At 42.8% G+C, this 18,321-nt stretch overlaps 1 protein-coding gene across 4 annotated transcripts in view; it reads right to left on the reverse strand.

The window, feature by feature from the left end:
* The window catches only part of itpr1b (inositol 1,4,5-trisphosphate receptor, type 1b), an 89,566-nt gene that overhangs the window by 50,336 nt on the left and 20,909 nt on the right, over nucleotides 1–18,321 (reverse strand). For 3 of the 4 annotated variants that reach the window (XM_053440409.1, XM_053440400.1, XM_053440425.1), the window contains exons 7-37: nucleotides 17,263–17,361; nucleotides 16,718–16,801; nucleotides 16,385–16,531; nucleotides 16,174–16,278; nucleotides 15,925–15,969; nucleotides 15,773–15,802; nucleotides 15,096–15,250; nucleotides 11,227–11,326; nucleotides 10,982–11,142; nucleotides 10,705–10,846; nucleotides 10,451–10,609; nucleotides 10,202–10,374; nucleotides 9,670–9,789; nucleotides 9,396–9,587; nucleotides 8,574–8,825; nucleotides 8,289–8,430; nucleotides 8,042–8,195; nucleotides 7,009–7,202; nucleotides 6,814–6,925; nucleotides 6,670–6,724; nucleotides 6,417–6,582; nucleotides 6,123–6,290; nucleotides 5,925–5,996; nucleotides 5,705–5,842; nucleotides 5,475–5,600; nucleotides 3,505–3,705; nucleotides 3,154–3,405; nucleotides 2,438–2,563; nucleotides 2,143–2,271; nucleotides 1,071–1,191; nucleotides 783–967 (exon numbers count right to left, since the gene is read on the reverse strand). In XM_053440409.1, the coding sequence (XP_053296384.1) occupies nucleotides 783–967; nucleotides 1,071–1,191; nucleotides 2,143–2,271; nucleotides 2,438–2,563; nucleotides 3,154–3,405; nucleotides 3,505–3,705; nucleotides 5,475–5,600; nucleotides 5,705–5,842; nucleotides 5,925–5,996; nucleotides 6,123–6,290; nucleotides 6,417–6,582; nucleotides 6,670–6,724; nucleotides 6,814–6,925; nucleotides 7,009–7,202; nucleotides 8,042–8,195; nucleotides 8,289–8,430; nucleotides 8,574–8,825; nucleotides 9,396–9,587; nucleotides 9,670–9,789; nucleotides 10,202–10,374; nucleotides 10,451–10,609; nucleotides 10,705–10,846; nucleotides 10,982–11,142; nucleotides 11,227–11,326; nucleotides 15,096–15,250; nucleotides 15,773–15,802; nucleotides 15,925–15,969; nucleotides 16,174–16,278; nucleotides 16,385–16,531; nucleotides 16,718–16,801; nucleotides 17,263–17,361 (4,305 nt within the window). The remainder of the gene's footprint in view (nucleotides 1–782; nucleotides 968–1,070; nucleotides 1,192–2,142; nucleotides 2,272–2,437; nucleotides 2,564–3,153; nucleotides 3,406–3,504; nucleotides 3,706–5,474; nucleotides 5,601–5,704; nucleotides 5,843–5,924; nucleotides 5,997–6,122; nucleotides 6,291–6,416; nucleotides 6,583–6,669; nucleotides 6,725–6,813; nucleotides 6,926–7,008; nucleotides 7,203–8,041; nucleotides 8,196–8,288; nucleotides 8,431–8,573; nucleotides 8,826–9,395; nucleotides 9,588–9,669; nucleotides 9,790–10,201; nucleotides 10,375–10,450; nucleotides 10,610–10,704; nucleotides 10,847–10,981; nucleotides 11,143–11,226; nucleotides 11,327–15,095; nucleotides 15,251–15,772; nucleotides 15,803–15,924; nucleotides 15,970–16,173; nucleotides 16,279–16,384; nucleotides 16,532–16,717; nucleotides 16,802–17,262; nucleotides 17,362–18,321) is intronic. The other variant, XM_053440416.1, reaches the window with a different exon arrangement.

Below are 18,321 nucleotides of genomic sequence, written 5' to 3' on the forward strand. Positions count from 1 at the left end.
AAAGATCATTATTCTTATTTTATGTTTTTCTATTTAAAAATACTATAATTTGGTTTAGAAATAAGGTTTTTATCATCTATGTTATCTATACAGACAAAACCAACAGAAGGTGCATGTGCTTGCTGCTCATTTGATGGTTTATTTTTTGGAGTATTTGCACCTTCTTTATTCCAATTCAAGTCTTTGCGGGACCTGACTCTGGCACAAGTGGCCACTCCTGAGAGAACTTGTTGTCCTGTTCCACTCTGACATTACACGCGGTGATAATGTTTCCTATAAAAGCCAATACTGCCTCCTGTTCTCCTCCAAAAGCCGACTCTCTGTACACACACAGATGGCAGGGAGATAGGAAGATTTCAACTAAATCATTTTAACAATGTTTCATGTAACTTGTTTTTTACTTTTTCCTCTGCTTTGCTTGCTTTTGATACTTTCATCTGCTTTGTAAGATTTACCCTTTGTTTTCACCTGTATCCATTTCTTTGTTGGCTGATTTGAATGATTAAACGAGATTGCACAAAAACCTATAGGTGGATTTCCACAGAACTTTGTGGAAGTCTGTGGTATGCCCTTTACATTTGGGTGCGGATCCAGATCCAAGAGTCTTTAACATCACTGTGTGAAATACGGAGCATCTTGATTGAATTTATGAGGACTCTTGGGCCTTGGTGGGGGTATGTGCTTTTTTATATGCCTGGGTAAATAATAAATTAATGAATAAATAAATCATTATTTAAACCACAAACATATATAAATGAACTCCAGTATCTCTTGCTACTGACCTGCAGCCTCTCTATGATGTTTCTGTAGTCTTTGGAGGTCGTGAGGCCAGAGTCTCGTCTCGACATGTTCTTGGCCGACAGCCTCCAGTTGAGGATGGTCTTCTGTACGACATTATTGGACTTGACAAACAGGTTGTTCACCTGGCTGTCCAGATCAACTGGGATAGCAATGGCTCGGCTTTTAGCTGGGTATGAAATAAGAAAGAAGATATTCCACGTTTTTAACTTGTCACAATGTACTAACATAAAGCCAGAGGTCGGTGGTCTGGTATTAGCCCGGGGTCTTACCCACGTCTGAGAGAACTTTAATGCAAGCCTCCACTGAGGCCTTCTGGACAGGGTTCAGCCAGTTACAGTGGTAAACCCTGAAAACTCCCTGCAGCAACTGTACAAACACTGGCTGACGAGTCTGCAAGAAAGGGAAAAGATACATTTTTAAAAAAAAAAGAATCGACGAAGTAAAGGAAGGAAAACAAATAGATGGAGAAAGAGTGAATGATATAAACCCCAAAAAACACTATTTAGTTCCCTAATCACAAAACCACAACTGTGCTAAACATTTCAGGGTAAGGATACAGTAACACCTACAGTGGAGGGGTCTAAAGGTTCAGGTCCAGCTGTTTACAATCATGTGCACTCCCAACGCAACAGTCCCGACCAGTGTTCAACTACCACCGTAAACAAAACTGCAATCTATCAGCTGAACAATAAATACCTCAGATATCTTTCCAAGAATGGAGGCCTGTTGCGGGAGAAAGAGGGTTGTGATGTCATCATGTATTAGAAAAATGCCAGTCGGCAGATTTCTCAGAATGCTCAAATGGTTATATTAAAGTAATCTCCATTTGTTTATTGGAGCCAGGTTGAAACAAGTCACAGAAAATGTCGGTCAAGAAGGAAATTGTCTTTAAAACCACACCACAAAGCCGCTGCACAAGGGACCTGACAATTCTATGGAGGGTGGTGGTTGTGATTTATTAGGAAAGATGTGGGCAACAGGACACGGCTAGGCCAAGTTCGAAAGAGGAGAGTGACCACACTGCAACGGCAACAGCATCTGCACCACATCCCAGATACGTGTTGTGCAACAGATCTGGGAAACAACAGAGTCAGTGTTCTGACTCAGCTATGAAAATGTGCAAACCCACACAGTGAAGCCACACGTCTCAACATCCTCAGCCTGTTGATGAATAACACAGCCAGAGGTTGGGAAACAAATGTGGGGGAGAGTCACCTTTACTTACATACATGTATTGAGCCATCTATGCAAAGGGAAGAAGGTCATATGTTGTAGCACACGTGTAAATCTGAGCATGTACATCATTTAAAGGGCGGTTTGTCACGCCACAGGCCAGATTACCTGCAGGCTTGTGCTCTGGTCGGAGAAAGGAGAGCTGAAGAAACATGTGACAATGCTCATGACCGTCTCGGTGACATAACGCTCCAGCATGGTGTCCGCATGCTTCCTGTCGCTGGTGTTGTTGCACACCTATGAAGCAGTAACAGAAAAGATATTAACACGGCCACTGGATCACACTTCCTGCATGTGGGTGACTGGTGACATATGTTCGCCCCATGCTGTTTTGACATTAGTCACCCGCACACATGAGACGGCGTGGCGACGGTGTGGTGGCGGCTGCTTGGTGATGGCTTACCCTGCAGATGTCCACCAGGAAGTTCTCAAACAGTTTCCACATGTGGTTGGACGTGTAAATCTCCTTCATCTCCACCTCTGTGTCGACGTAGCAGTGGTTGAGGAAGTTGATGTAGGCGATTTTAACCTGTCAGAATGCAAATGAACAGACTTGATGATGCACATTTACTGTGTCGGGGTGAGACTGATCATCCATGGACAGAAGCTCAAAACACGTCAGCACCATAGAGTTGTATTAGTCAGGTAACAACGTGCGAAACTAAAAGACAGAGCCAACATTTATCTTTTATCTTCATATATCTGCCTACTTCAAGTTGAGACACACATAAGATAAGATGCAGGACCTTTTTATCTTGCCATTGTCGGTCTAGACTGACGCAACACTGATGCAATCGTTTCTCTCTACAGATTGAAATTAGAAATGTATGAACCAACAGTGTAATGATAAGACAGAGAACTGCTGATGTTAAAATTGTGTTTGTTTGTTTTCTAAAATAGGCTAGAAAAAAGGATTGTGTAATGTTTTGTGGATATAAAAGATCTCCATTCAAAGTAGAACCTATTAATAACGATTTCTCTTCATTGTGAGTTCCAGAGGCAAAACAACAAAAACAAAATCAATGCCACTGGCTAAATACTGTCTACACAGACTACATTGTTTGATTCAATGCACAAAGACTCTTCTCTTTAAAATTGAATAGCACAAATTGTTCGTACTTCAGGGATGCAGTCTTCATGGGTGACCACCCGCACAATATCATCCAGGGGCAGCAGGGAGTTGCACTTGATCTCGGTGTACACGTTCTTGCCCTCAGTGCAGACGGCCAGCAGCTCCACCAGGTGGATGTGGTACATCAGCGGGCTGTTTTCATCCATGCGCTCCCGCTCTGAGCGCATCATCTGGATGAGTGTTTGAAAGGAGGCGCGGTCGTTGTAGAAAACCAGAACGTCCTCGCCCGAGTTCACCAGCTGAGTGAGGGGGGAAAAAGCACAGCACCGAGACGTGTAGTTAGTCATACAGTAAATCACGTTCACCAGTGTGTATGGCGTATGGATCACGGAACACACCTCAGCCATGACAATGTCCTGACACTTCTTGATGAACTTGTTCTCGGCCTTCACTATGGTCTGCAGGAACTTCAGATACTGGACGTGACGGCCATGACTCTCAGTGCAGTGGACAAAGTGTTGAACCACGCGCTCATTGATCTCACTGCACAGCTGGAAGTTATTCATGAAGATGTGCTGCATGGTCACAGCCTCCAAAATCTGACAGAGTTCGGAAAAGGGACAACATAGAGCAGTGAATTTCAACCTTTTTTGAGCCGCGGCACATTTTTTACATTTACAAAATCCTGGGGCACACCACCAACCAAAATGACACTCTATGGACTAACACAGTACATATAATACATATAGTTAGTAATATAATTTCTAAATGTATTAAAAAGCACTATTTTAAATTATTTCAGCCCTTTCTTACTCTTACCTTTTAATGAGTACAAATTGAATCAGATTTATGAAACAATCTTTGATTTAACTAAACTTTATTTAACGGAGACATATTATACCCATTTTATCACATTTGACATGGTTCCTTGGGGTCTTAATGAAATGTCTGTAACATATTTTGGTCAAAATACCACAAGGATCATTTAAAACAGGACCTTTTAACTCTGTCTAAAACAGATTGACCTGTTTTGAGTGCCAATAGTTACTCCCGCCGTTTACCCGCGCTTCATTGAATTTCTTCACTTTGACATTCAGAGCACTGGGCAGAAACCACATCGCATCAACACCCACCGTGGGCCTTCGCGATGCTTTGTTTTAATTTAACAGTCGGATTCTCCTGGTCCGCACCAGTTCTGGCTGCTAGGCGCCAGCCGAGGCGCACCGCCGGAAGAGGCCCCCGCGCGAACGGAGGGTTCCCCCAGCGGGCGCCGTAGCTGAGGTGATCCGCGAGAAGGGCCCGACACGCGTCCAGAGTCGCTGCCGCCGACCGCCGTACCCGGTCCCCTCCAACGGCCCGCCTTCCGCCCCGGCGACGGACACCGCCCCACGGTCCAAGAGAAAGAAAGCCCCCCGCACCACTGACGCCGTGAGGCACAGCGGAATAGGACCCCCCCCCAAAAAAACCTTGAGGCGTGCCGCACGCCGAGTCTCCGGCGGCGTGGAGAGGAGGGCGACTGCTCCCCCAGCCGCGGCACCTGCCCAGCGGTTTAACCACAAATACCAATGATATCGGTGAAAGTCAAGTTTATTACCGATGTGCAGATGTCGGTAAACGAGGCAAATATCTGCCGCTACCGATGTTCGGCCGATACTTCGGTGCAACACTAGATATTAGATAATTTCCCACGGCACACCTGACGATCTCTCACGGCACACTAGTGTGCCGCGGCACACTGGTTGAAAATCACTGACATAGAGGACGGTCTGTCAAATTTACATTTATTAGACAAACAGCAATGTTGTCTACAAACAAATTACAAACTAAAGACAGACTTGAGATATCGCCAAGAGGATAAAAACATCAAGCCACACTTACCTTAACCTTTGACCTTTGAACACCAAACTCACTCAGTGAATCAGTGAGGCTAAGTGAGGTTTGTGCCAAATTTGAAAGGATCCTGTTGAGGCCTTCTTAAAATAACAATTTCATTAAGTAAAAACATGTTCTTTAGGTCACAGTGATCTTGACCTTTGGCCTCCAAATTAGAATACAGTCACCCCTGAGTCCAAGTGAGTGTTTGGACATGACGTATGAAATTCACTTTGAATGTTGCAGAAATATCCCGTTAACTAGAACATGAGGTCACTTTTCTTGATCTTTGACCTCAATTCTAATTAATGTATTTGTGTTTCCATCTGAACATTTGTAAACAAATTTGAAGAAATGCACTCCTGGCATTCTTGAGATATGTTCACAAAAATGGGTAGACGAACATACCCAAGGATAAGTAACCAGACAACATAATGCCTCTGGCCACTGGCTGTCACCGATGAAGAGGCATAAAACCATTCCCTGTGCTACTCACCCCTGGGTTGAGAAACAAGTTGATGTGTTTGTGGAGAAGAGTCTGGTTCTGCTGATTCCCTGCACAGAAGTTCTGCAGAAACTCATGAGCTGTTTTCATGATCTCCTGCATTCGGACGTCCTCGCCCTAACACATATAACACCATTTTTTCATTAATATAAACCGACTGAAAACTTTAAATGTTTAAAAGTCACATGATGCTTTCAGAGCATTCTTAAGACTCTTCTAACCTTCTCGTATGGGATCTGCAGGAGCTCAAGTACCACACTGTGAGCTCCCATGTTCCTCAGCAGCCTCTGCTGCTGCTTCTTACTCTTCCTCCCCGAGCTCCCCTCCTGGACACACAGCCTACTGAGGCGCAGCAGGATCTGAAGGAGAACAGCATGAGGGGCTTTAATTACACATAACAGTTCACAAACATGACATAGATAAGTGAACAAATGATCGTACCTCTTTTACAACCCTGTAGTTGTAGCTGCTGGTGGTTTCTGACTTCTTTTGGTCAGAACAAAGTGAATCTTCCTGCAAAACAAGCATCAAAAAGAAGAAGAAATCCTTTAAACTCCAACAAGATCTATGCTCAGGTATATCTGCCTTGTAACGACTTGTCCTATTCAACAACTGGTATCAGGTGATCGGACCCTGCACCTTCTTTTTGTTTTCAGACTCTGAGGGTCCATCTCCGTCCATCCCATCCTCTCCCTGCCTCTTATACACCCACAGCTCGGACTTCTCCACGATAGAGCGCAGCTGGTCCAGATCTGTCTTGATCTGCTTGTAGTTGTCTACATCCTGACTGGTCACCAGCAGCTGGACCTACAGGGAAGGGACAGAGGAACAAATGTTCAAACAAAACCCTTTGATTTTCAGGTTTCTAGCTCTGCACTAATCTAGAGCTTTGTGTCGGATATTGCAACAGAGCATTGAAAAGATGGGCCTTACTTGTTTGAAAGCCATAAGAACCTCCTGCCTCTGGCTGAAGTGTCTGAAGAGCAGGTGGAGCGCTCCAGACACAAGAGGGGGGTAGTCATGCATGGTCAGGTGTAGCAGGACCCTGAGGAAGGTACGGCCACCGTGGTCATCCAGGTCTAGTGGAGTGTTCTCCTCACTGTAAACAGTGCAACAATACATTACCTCAACTTTTATCTAGCTTTATTTTGCTTCAACAAAAAAAGATGAGGAAGTTGTTGATTACCTTCCTCCAAAGATCCCCTCTGCCTGTTCCTCGATGTTCTCAAAGTCCAGATTTCCTACAGTCAAAGCAAATTTACTTCTTCAAACAAATCCCTGTCACTCTGAATTTCTTTCATTGCTTTCAGTAAATCGTGTGGTTTCATACCTGGCATCAGACTGGCAGCATTGTCTCCTTGTGGGTTGTTCTCATCAAACTCGCGTTTGAATATACAGAGCAGGCAGGAGATTCTATAATCTAACCGCACATTCAAAATAAACTGCAGGGAAAGAAAAATATTTATAATTACAAACAGGCTGAGAGTTTGGCTGGGTGAAGGAACCAGGTTTTTTTTTGCTCCACCTGCAGAATCTCAATAATCTTGAGCTTCGTGTCCATGACCATGATGTCTTCTCTCTCAGGTTCAGTCTCAGTCTTCACCACGTCTCCCTCCGGCTGATGAGTTGGCGTGGTCGGCAACAAGCCGCCTCCTCGCAGCACCACCTGGGTCATCAGCTCCCCCACTCCATGGATGGACTTCATCACATTGCCGCCAGCTACACATTTAAAATAGAAAATGGAATGAGCTGCACTCTATCCTACGACTGCAGTTTTATTCTTGGTTATTTTAAATGTCTCTTATCAGATGTTTTACATGATTCTTGTAAATGCTTTAATCAAGCTTGCTTCAATTTATCAGCTCTTTATAGTGTGGTACTTATTTGCTGATTGTAAATGTTTCCAGTTCTCAGTTCACTTTTGAAAAACATTTCAATGAGACTTTGCTTTCACTTTCTGCTGCATCAACATAACGTAGTGGTCAACGGCGGTTAAGCCAAGGTGCCAGACTCACAGTCTACAATTTTTTTTAAATAGCAGCCCAAAATAAAACCAAGCGAGACGGTTTTGCAGAACGATCTGTTCTCCCAAACCCATGAGTCAGCTTCACAGTCCCACTCACTATTTACAAGTTCTCAGTCTGAAAAAGATGGTGAAGTTTGTCAAGGTTAAGTTTCTGGTGCCCCAAAGTCATACAGAGTGGTACCTCCTGTCAACAATACTGCAGATGTGATGCTGAGTTTCCAATGTTACCTCCTGTTTTGAGGCAGCAGACTGCTGGCGTCATATTGAGACCAACACGCCAAGGTCACTCAGATGGGTGCAAGTGCATTTGCTATTTAACATCATGGCTGCAGGACGGGGAAAGGTCAACTGTGCTGCCTTACACTTGGCGTAAGAGAGAGCCCCTTGCACGTTATTTAACTGTAAATAGCTACAAAATGAGAAGTGAACCAGTGTTTATTTACCAAGTGTTACGACAAGTCAAGTCTGAGACTAAGGACAGAAACTGACGGATGAGTGAGATACGCTGTGGATGAAGGTGGTGGATGTTTACCTTTGTTTTCCTCTCCCTTCTCCATCTTGTTGATGGGGTAAATGGTGCTGACGTGCACACAGTCTAAAATGTTCAGTAGGATCATTGTCAAGCGAAGCAGGTCGCTGAAGTTGTAGAATCCAAAGTATATGAGGTTCCTCGCCAGGTTTACTACCTATAGATAAGAGGATTCGAAACCGTGATTTTAAACTTCATTCAAAACAAGCTGGTCGGTTATCTGCTCATTCCTACCACTAAGAGGCAGTACCTCGAAGGTGAGCTTGTTTTTCTCCTTGTCAGAGAAAGGAATGTTCTGCGACACCACCTCTCTCAGGTAGTTCTCCACAAAATCCATGGTTAGGCAGAAACGCTCTTTGATCTCGTCCCTGGTGGTTCCATCGTTGTCATAGCTGCATAATAAGAGGAACACCACATCACATCATGCACACTGACTTCTCTGGAATGGGAATTCAAGCCAATTAAATGTGGATTAGTTTAATTAAAATGGTTGTTAATTAAATGTTAGTTGAAAGCTTTCCCGAGATGAACTCACTCGTCGATTGCGATCTTGGAAGGAATCTCGGACCAAAGTCGAGCGTATTTCACAGGCGTGACCTGCTCCTGAGGGTCTCGGTCCACGTGCATGTGCAGCATGAGGCGGCAGAATGACGCCCGCAGGTCGTAGGGCAGGTCCTCGTCCGACATGCAGCGCAGGATCAAATCCACATCCAGCTGTCCTGAGATTTTGTTGATGGCCAGGTACTGACGGTCCAGACACATGCGGGCAAAGAGGTTCAGCTGACACCTGAGGGGAAATATTATTTCAGCTATTAGAGCTGTGTATTTTTAATCCAAATGATTTTATTCTCAAATAATCATTTATGCCTGTGTGGTGCTGTTATTGTTTTTCAAAAACACTCGTGCAGTGCCCGCTCTACCCCTGCCTGTTCGTATTGTTCTGTTCTCTTGTCCTGTGTTGATGCTCTGGAGCTACGTCAGAATTATTCCTTGTCATTAGTGAGTCCTCCTCAAACAGTTCCACAATATACAGTCACCTTCTATTGTTTGAGTTGGTCATTGTGTGCAGAGCTTTTTATAGACAGTCTTTGTTGCAGAGGGAAGTTAGAAAACGTTGTGCTCATCCTACCTGGTTTATCTGTAGTGACATTTATAAACTTAATGCTTTGCCTTCCCCCACTGACTGCTAAAGAGCGCCGGTTGCCTGTTTATCTAAAGCTTTGCCGTTCCAAATCGCACGAAATTTGACAATTCGATTTTATTATTATGGCCATGAAGGCCATAATAATAAAATCAGTCAAACAGGATTTTACAACAGAATGCATGGTGTCGTAAATATAATTAAATGATATTTCACCTGTAGTAGCTGACCACCTCCTGATCCTCCTTCTGGCCCTCCTTTGCATCCTGGGCTAACTCCCTGATGCTCTTGCTCCGGATCTCCTTGCAGTTGTCTTTCCAAAAAAGCCACACCTCCTCTTCGTCCTCTGCCTCCACCGGGCTCTCCCCGTTGGTTGTCATCTCGATCTCGAATCTCGACAGGACCAATCTGAAGTGTAAAAAGCAAACCGGTTACTCCCGAAAGCTCATTTATTCAGCCGTGATACTTGTGAGAAGAGTGAGGAGCTGACTTGGTCTCGATGAGGATGTCAGCGTTGGTGGGGTCCAGCACGGCGTTGCAGATGAGCTCCTGGGTCACAGGGATGGACTTATTCATGGACACGCAGAGATCGGACAGGTAATCCAGAAACCTGGATGCAGATCACAAAGCATGACATATGTTTTCATTGACACCAGATAAACGGGCAATTTGAGATCATAATGTAGTCAAAAGTCAAAAATTGAAATTCTGTCTTTAATACAACAGTTCAAACTGTGAAGGCCTCCTTTATTCAGCCTTCTGGATCGGCCTGAATCACATTTCATTGAAAACATTTGACTTTGACTGAGCAGAGGCACACTGTCGACAATTTAGCTGCCGAGCCAAGATCATGCACAAGCAGTCACCCTCACACCCTTCAGCAAAGGCCTGAATACATTTACAGAGATTTAAATATCTTTAGACTGTTATCCAAACAACTCTGACCCAGGCTGTCCACAGCCTGTGCTTCTATGTCCGTTTTATGATACCAGCGTGGGACAGCGTCTTCCTGTGAACCTCACCTCGGCTCCTGGTTCTTCCTCACCAGAGTGACAAATGTGTCTATCTCAGCGGCGGTGATGTGTTTCTCCAGCAGCTTCCGGTTGTTGTGGAGAAGAGCCGTTATTGTGTCCTCTGCCAACACATCATAACCTATCTGCTTCTGCATGAAGCGGAACTGTTTGGCTATGTATTCCTGAGAAACAGTTAAAGAGTTAAAACAAAGAATAGGATTGCATCAGGATCAGACTGGCGCTGCTGTGTCCTTATACCTGGTTCTTCCTATAATCTTGCTGGGAATGGCGTAAGACTCTGTAGCAAAGCCTGCAAATATGTCTAAAAGGAGCGTGCCGCTGGTCTCCAAGTTCTTCCAATCGGAGCATGGGACCATCACCACTATCTGTGAAAGGGGCTTGGAGGAGCTTGAAAATCTGCAATGGAAATAGAACATTTAAAAACCATCAAATATATAGTTAAGCCTAAAATTGGATATATACAGTTATAGTCTCTTGGGTTTAAGACCAACCTGTTTAAGAATATTCTGCTCTCTCATGAGTTTCTGTCTCTCTCTGTTGGGTTTGTTGACCATGATGTCCAGAACATCCTGCCCACTGTTCGGGATGTCCACCACGAAGAATACTAGATCTTCAAGAAGCTTCGTCACAAACCTGGAATATTCATAGATGCAGACATCGAAACACTTTCAGTAACACGTTATAAAGGCAGCTATTTCAGTGATATCTGCTTTTCCTTTACAAATAAATAAAAATAATGTTCTGCTATGGATATTTCTCCCCACATACCTCCTTTCATTTTGTGTAATGGTTCCCTTTTCCAGTTTGCCAGCAATAGACGCCAACACTTTACTTGCATCGTTGGCAAAATCTAAATCACGCACTTCAGCTGGCGGCACAGGTACGATGGCGAAAGCTTCCTTATCTTCTTTTACTCCTGAAGTTCCGATCTGGGGTAAGCAATTGGTTTTAGTTTAGCTGATCAGATCAGCTCAGCCGTGCCACACATCTCGACCAACGCATCTGCCACTCACCTGTAGCATCACAGGTTTCTCCTCTTCTTTGTCGATAGGGTTGTTGGTGCTGTGGACCCAGGTGTTGGTGCACAAGTGTCTTAGCCTCACGTATGAGCTCCTGCAAATGACAGCAGGAAGTGTTTGAGGTGTCAAATCAATATATCAAGTTTCAGGGCACAGAACAGGGGTTGTCGAGCTTTGAGTAGAATTACCACATTGTGGTTGTATGCCTCTGCCAGTCTAGATACAAATTCACAGTAACCTTTGACATCAAAACATCTAATAAATACATTTTTGAGTCCAAGTGACAATTATGAAGAAATTCCCTGAAGGCAGATTTGAGATATAAAGAGTTTATTATTAATTTAGCACAAATAATGTGAATATTTTTGCTAAATTTGAAGCGATTCTCTGAAGGTTCAGTTCACAATGACCTTGAAAATTCCTATCAGGTCATCCTTGAGTCTAAGTGATTGTTTGTGCCACATGTGTTGAAATTCCCTATGGGTGTTCCTGATGTATCATCTTCACAAGAACACAAGGTCACATTGATCTTGACCTTTTACCTTCACCAACCAAAATCGAATCGGTTCATATTTGTGCTCAACTGAGAGTTTGCATCAAAATTCAGATTCATCTGAACCTTTGAATGCACAAATTGACATTGTCCTTTAGTGAGAAACATCTCTCTCTCTAAAATAATTTTTAATAACTTTGCATGTTTGTTTTTGCACCATTTATATATCTGTGTTTATAAGGAACTCATCCGAAGACACATGAAAGGTTTTCATTTAGGATACATCACAAGGTTTTAATACAGCCCTCAGGTTAAAATATCAACTTCAGCCCACAACATACCTCTCTATCTGTTGGGCCACAGGCCAAGACACTGGAATAACACACTGATGTTCACAAGGAAGCGAAAACGTGTTATCTGTCCTCTAGTGTTAAGTTCACAACATACTAATGTAAATAAACTACCTGAACAGGAAGTAATAAAATAAAGAAGAAACCAAAAATTAGTCTGTGCTTACATGTGTGTGTCTCCAATTTAAGCAGCTAAATGTCATGAATTTTACTGTTAGGGATGGCTGAATGAAATAGATCACTACTTGTCTTTTCCTGAGAAACAACCTTCAGAAGAGCACCTACCTCACACATCTGTGTGCCGGAATCATGATACCACAAAGATATACAGCGGGAGTTGACTAAAACGTGTCAGCTCATTTTCTTCACTTATTTGCTGAATTTCAACTACAATAACTGTAACTATAACCATGATTTACAAACATGAGAGAGGCGGATATAATAACGAAGTCCACAACTTTTAAAGGCTTCATAAATGACGATAAAATGCTCATAAAGCAACACCTCTCTGAAACAGTGTCGGCAAAACAGAAGATTATGACGCACACCATGAAGACAGGATTTCATTCAGATCATACTGTGATACAGTTGGATTACATAAAGAGGTATATTTGTATACATTAGTATATCGGTTTCTGGCCTTGTTGACCAGAAGCAACACGTGAGCGAGGCATGTAAACAAATTGCCTGGGTCGGGAAGAGACTGCTTACAATGGGCTTAACCGAGTGCGTGGTCTGATGACAGATTATCCAGTAGTGACCTGTCCACTGTTGTCTCTCCTCAGCTAAACACTAAACCTTTACGTGTAGTATCGTCTGAGCCAACAACATCCTTCATTCTCAAAGCACCCAGCCCACTCCACGTGTGGGTGAGTAGGTGTGTGTCACTTCTCAGGCTTTCAGCACAGACATCAGTAGGCTTTATGTAACCGCCCTCTAAAGCTAACAGGCTTACCTCTGTATACTGGTTCTCCCAGGTATTAATTAGTCCCCATGGCGTTAGTCTGAGGACAGGGTTATTTCAGGTAGGAGGGGGCGGGGCCAGCAGCAGTAGCCTGCAGCGTGCAGACACGCACCTGACATCGTGACACAATAGGGGCATTGACACAAGGTGGAGAGTCTGTGTTCTTATCTGATGTGCGGTGACAGGGACAATAACGAGATTGTCATTTTAGAAGTACACATACCCTCTAACACAATACTGAGAATTGAGGAACCAATCAGAGGCTTATTATAGATGCATGAAAATACGCAACAGGTACATGGCTTCACCGACGCATCATTGCACAGCAGCTGCTTTTATCTGCAAGTGCATGAAATACCACAATATCGTCATACAAACTTAAACAGTGAGTTTTTGCTGTATGAATTCTAGGATTCAGCAGGACTTATTTTACGCTACTCTGGAAATAAAGAGACGGTTTCATGAGAAAGTATTTAACTGTCAGATGGTATGCAAAACCATATGAATTGTCTTACGCAACATCTGTGGTTTTAGCTCAAACATGCATCAAGGATTTTCCATCCATGTCTTCTGACAACAATTGTTTCCGGTTTCATGCCATGCAGAGACACTCCTTGTTCTCGTTGGCAGGTGATTGTACCTAAACCTGTAAAAGTACATCACTTTACAAAGACACTCCACTGTGTTGATTGTTTTACGAATAAGTGAACAGAGAAGACAATCTAACTTGTCTGCCTTCACCTTTACATATCTTTAGGTGAATGGACAGCATTTGGCAAAGTCTGCATAAAAAAGTAACACAGGTAATTGCATCGACTTTGCATTCACTTCCATTCATTGTGGACAGCCTAACCAACACCTTATCCAAAACCTTTACCATGACCAGTGCATGCCTAACCCAAACCTTGACCAGAAATTACTTCTAGCCTTATTAGGACCAGGCCTTGGACCCATGAAGTCTACAGGTCCTGACAAGGCCACAACAGGTCCTTAGGAGGTAACTAAACAAGTACACACAGACACAAGAACAATCTTTCTTTTCTTTTCCTTGTCTTTAATAAAGATTTTGAGCTTTCAGCTGATTTTTTATTTCATGTTCAGAATTTGTTATGCTTTCACTCACACTCAACTGGCCCCTGCTTGTGCTCATACTGTGCACTTGCACTCCGATTTCCTACCTACCAGCTTCAGCTCTTTCCTTGTGGTCACGCAGCTCCTGTATGCGTGGGAAATGTCAGCGTACCGGAGTGCATGCCATGAAACCGCCCATACAGGACTCTCAAAGATGTTCAGCTAACACTCCCAGTACGAGGGCAGGACATATTTCAATTGTCAACAAGACTCCTAAAATCCTATTGGTTGTGAAATGTGTACTCCCAAAAACTCGAGATCAGACGTTTCACATGGCAGAGTGGAAGCATGAGTGCCAGGGGAACAGCTGAAGCTGGAGCACAGGAAATGAGAGAAAGCATTACAAAATCTGATTCAGTAAATCCTGCTCTCAACTGAAATATCACACTCTTGAATAAAGAAAAAAACGTCCATTAAAAATCCATTCTTCTGCGTCATGTCAAAGAGTTTTGTCGACAACAGCAAAAAATGAACGAACTATCATCACTTCAAAAAATCCCTACCTACTGATTTTCCAAATTCCCCCTCAACTCTACACATGAGTCAACCATTTAGGGTTTGTGGTAGCTTTGACATCACTGTGGTCTCTCTGATGATGTTCAGACATTGATCATTTTTACACCTGCCATATTTTCCAATATGCCAGATGTTGTATTTCCATTAGCAGAAACAGGTTTATCTTTGAGGGGTCTCTGACACTGTCTTTTCCTCTGCCTCGTGTTCTCTAAGGTTTATATATAATGATGGTTTTGGTATTTAGCAGTTTTAATGCACTTGTCAGAGGAGGAATGAAGATACTTTATTATGTGAATTATACGAGGGCAGGACATATTAGAACTTATGTTAAATTCCTAAATAATTGATTCTGATGTTTGTGTGTTTTTGTGTGTGTGTATACGTATGGTTGTGTTAACATATATTATACCTGGGCACCATAGAGTCCCCTCCTCTCAGCGTGGTAGGATCCAGTTCAAAGATGGAGGAGATATCCATGCCGTCGGGAACCGGCACCAGCGTGTACATGATCTTCTCCTGTGGAGCTCGCAGCCGACCTCGCAGCGCTTCATTATCTGCGTCCAGCTGGAGCAAAAAAAAAAAAAAGTGAGAAGACACACGGAACCCTGGCTTCAAACAATGAAGGATATGAACGAATGGAGACCACTGATATGCCATGATGAGGCAGGGGAGCAGGCACAACTGAAGATAGAACTTATCAGTTCTTGCACCTGACTCAAAGCTGTACAAGCCAGAGAGGTCAGCTTCAGGCATCACTATAGACTGCTGGGCCTTGTTAGGACATATGTGAGAACTATAAGTGCACAAAGCTGCTCAGATAAGGTCATTATATGTTGGTACAACACTGCCACCTAATGGTGATTATCAGAGAGACATGCATCAACTGTGACGATGGCATGGAGGCACAATGTGGTAATCTAGCGATTAAAATGAGGTCACAAGAAACCTAAAGGAAAATAATTTCTGTCATTAATGTAAACCAAATTCTAAAAAAAGCAGCAAAGACAGTTTGAGCATGCAGACACGGCAATGATAGTGGTTTATGCTATAGGTTGCTGCTGCCAAATGAGGATTATATGATAGTACCTGGAAATTAAAGGGTGTAAAGTCCACCACCTAGACCAGAGAGCAAAGACCCACCACAGAATTGAGCAGGCTAGAAATAGATCAGATCAATAGTAATGTGACGAACGTGACGTTGCTAAGCACTTAGAGGGAAAGAGATGAGGCCAACTTACAGAGGAGCGCTGCTCAGCATTCTCCTCCTCAAAGTCCTGGTTCACCTGGGAAACACACACACACATACACACAAAATATAAAACATCATCCTCAACATTGTTAACTTTGGATGTTGGTCCCTGTGCTGCGTATCTGACATCACAATACCAACCATGTCAGAGTATTTAGCTGATATAAACTATTATTCATGCAGCAGATATAAATGTGAAGGACAAAGAACTGTGTACACAGGTACACACATGACACACCTCACCCATCTCAGCAGCTAAATAACATCCTGTGGCCAAGTGTTTAAACCTGAACAGGCTGTTCCAGTAGCCTGCACCTCCCCTGCACGGGTCATGGTGGACCACCTGGTGTTGGCAGAAGAAAGGAAAAAGAAGGCCAAAATAAATCTAAAGCAAAGTGGTTGAAAAACGTAATGAAGGTTTTTTCTGAAGGTGATGTTGTTGTGCTGACCTCTACTTCCCACAACGCTTTGCTGCTGGTGGCAGAGGTGGCAGACTGCCGGCCGGTGGTTCTGAGAAATACATACTGCTTCTTCCTATGATCGTCACATGTGAGGAACTTCTCCTGCTCTGCGTGGAACAACCGTACCACATCACCCTGCAATCACACAGATTGTTATTTTCTGTCTCACACACTGGTTTAATGTGTAATGTGTCTCTGTAAACAGTTAATCACAGAATGAAATATGTTAATATTTATATTGTTATATATAAATACAGTATAAATATTTGTCAATGATATTTTGTATAATTTGATGTATAAGAAATATCTAAGGATACCTACCCCTTTGAGAATTGTTTCCTTGTTGTCGCTCCATTTCATGAACAGAACAACTTTCCAGCTCGTGTTGCAATTTACTGAATTAACCTGGAGAGAAGTGTGTGAAATTTACAGGTTACGATAATGATAATGATGAGGCAGGCTTTATAATGGTAATAATCATAATAATAAAAACACATCCTTAATTAGACAGCACATTTCATACATAAATTTAAAGAAACAGAGTCTGAAGAACAAAACCGCTGAATAATAGCAATAAATTAAGGTTAAGATGGCAAACTAATTGTGTTAAAAGCAGCATATAAAAACAAGTCAAATACAACAATATGAAAGGAAAGGAAATGCAGAAGTCCCCTGTACCAGCAGATCCAGAGACAATTAAATGCTCAAGCTATATCCCTGATATCTACAGGTAGTGCACTTGCTCCCTAACTTTGGAGCACAATTCCTCATCGATCTCCTTTCGGCTGCTGTGTGGAACCTCCAATAAACAGGCAGTGTTCTTATTTACTGCGCAGACTTATAAAAGGCAGCATGTGTTCATGTACCTCATTGCATCCTGGGTTGTCCACAAGCTGGTGGCTGCTGGCATGTAGAGGCTGTCCTGCATTCACTGGGTTAAGAACCACTTTATCTCCAATCACCACCTACATCAATAATAAATTTAGACAGAACATATAATATATGTATATATAGCTTATATTCACTTAAATTTGCATTTATAGACTAATCCAGTGGAAGGTAATACAAAATCTTGAAACCACAACCAGACACACTTGGTTCCAAAAAATGTTTAGCTTATAAGCCCCACAATTATCCTCATATCCCAAAGGACAATGACTTGCAATGCAATGTTTCTTGTAGTGCTGTAAATAAACCTGCTCCAAATTGATGATGTCAAATGTCTTTCATTATCTGTACAGAGTTACAGTGAGATGAAAAAGAAGCACAATGATTATTTGCATGATTATATATAAAATTTAAAAGAAAGATTTTTAACTGGTATGTTTTAGAAGGGGGAGCAATTATGGCTAAACTATGCTATTGCAAATTGATCACAGGAAATCATTTTGTGACCCCCCCCCCCAGAGGATCCAATCCCACCATTTGGGAGACACTGCTCTAAGGGGCCACTGTGAGGGATTGAGAGCTTTTCTTAAAGTCCATATCACAAGTATGTCACTCACCACGTAATAGGCAGGTACATTGGACCATGCTAGCCTCCAGATAAACACTAGGGGGAGTAGTTAACCATACTGAGTGAGAAAGAACTGGAACAGACTGAACCCTATAAGTGTTACAATGACCCTGAGCATCCCTTATACAACATAGATACAAGGAAGCCTGAGCAGCGTGAATCTGTAAAATATTAAAATAATTATCAATCATTTATTTGTGATGCTCTCACAACTGGGTTGGTGGAGATTTAATATGAATTTGGCCAGATATCCATCGTATTGAGGCAAGAATCTCAAGAGAATCAAAATGTGAGATGTGTTGTTGAGATGTTGGTCCTGGGATAAAGTGGTGACCTGTCCACAGTGTACCATGCCTTTCACACAGTGTCAGCTGGGATTGGCTCCAGCTCCCCCAGGACCCTCAAAGGA

This window comes from Pleuronectes platessa, chromosome 2 (assembly GCF_947347685.1).
Source record: "Pleuronectes platessa chromosome 2, fPlePla1.1, whole genome shotgun sequence".
NCBI lineage: Eukaryota > Metazoa > Chordata > Actinopteri > Pleuronectiformes > Pleuronectidae > Pleuronectes > Pleuronectes platessa.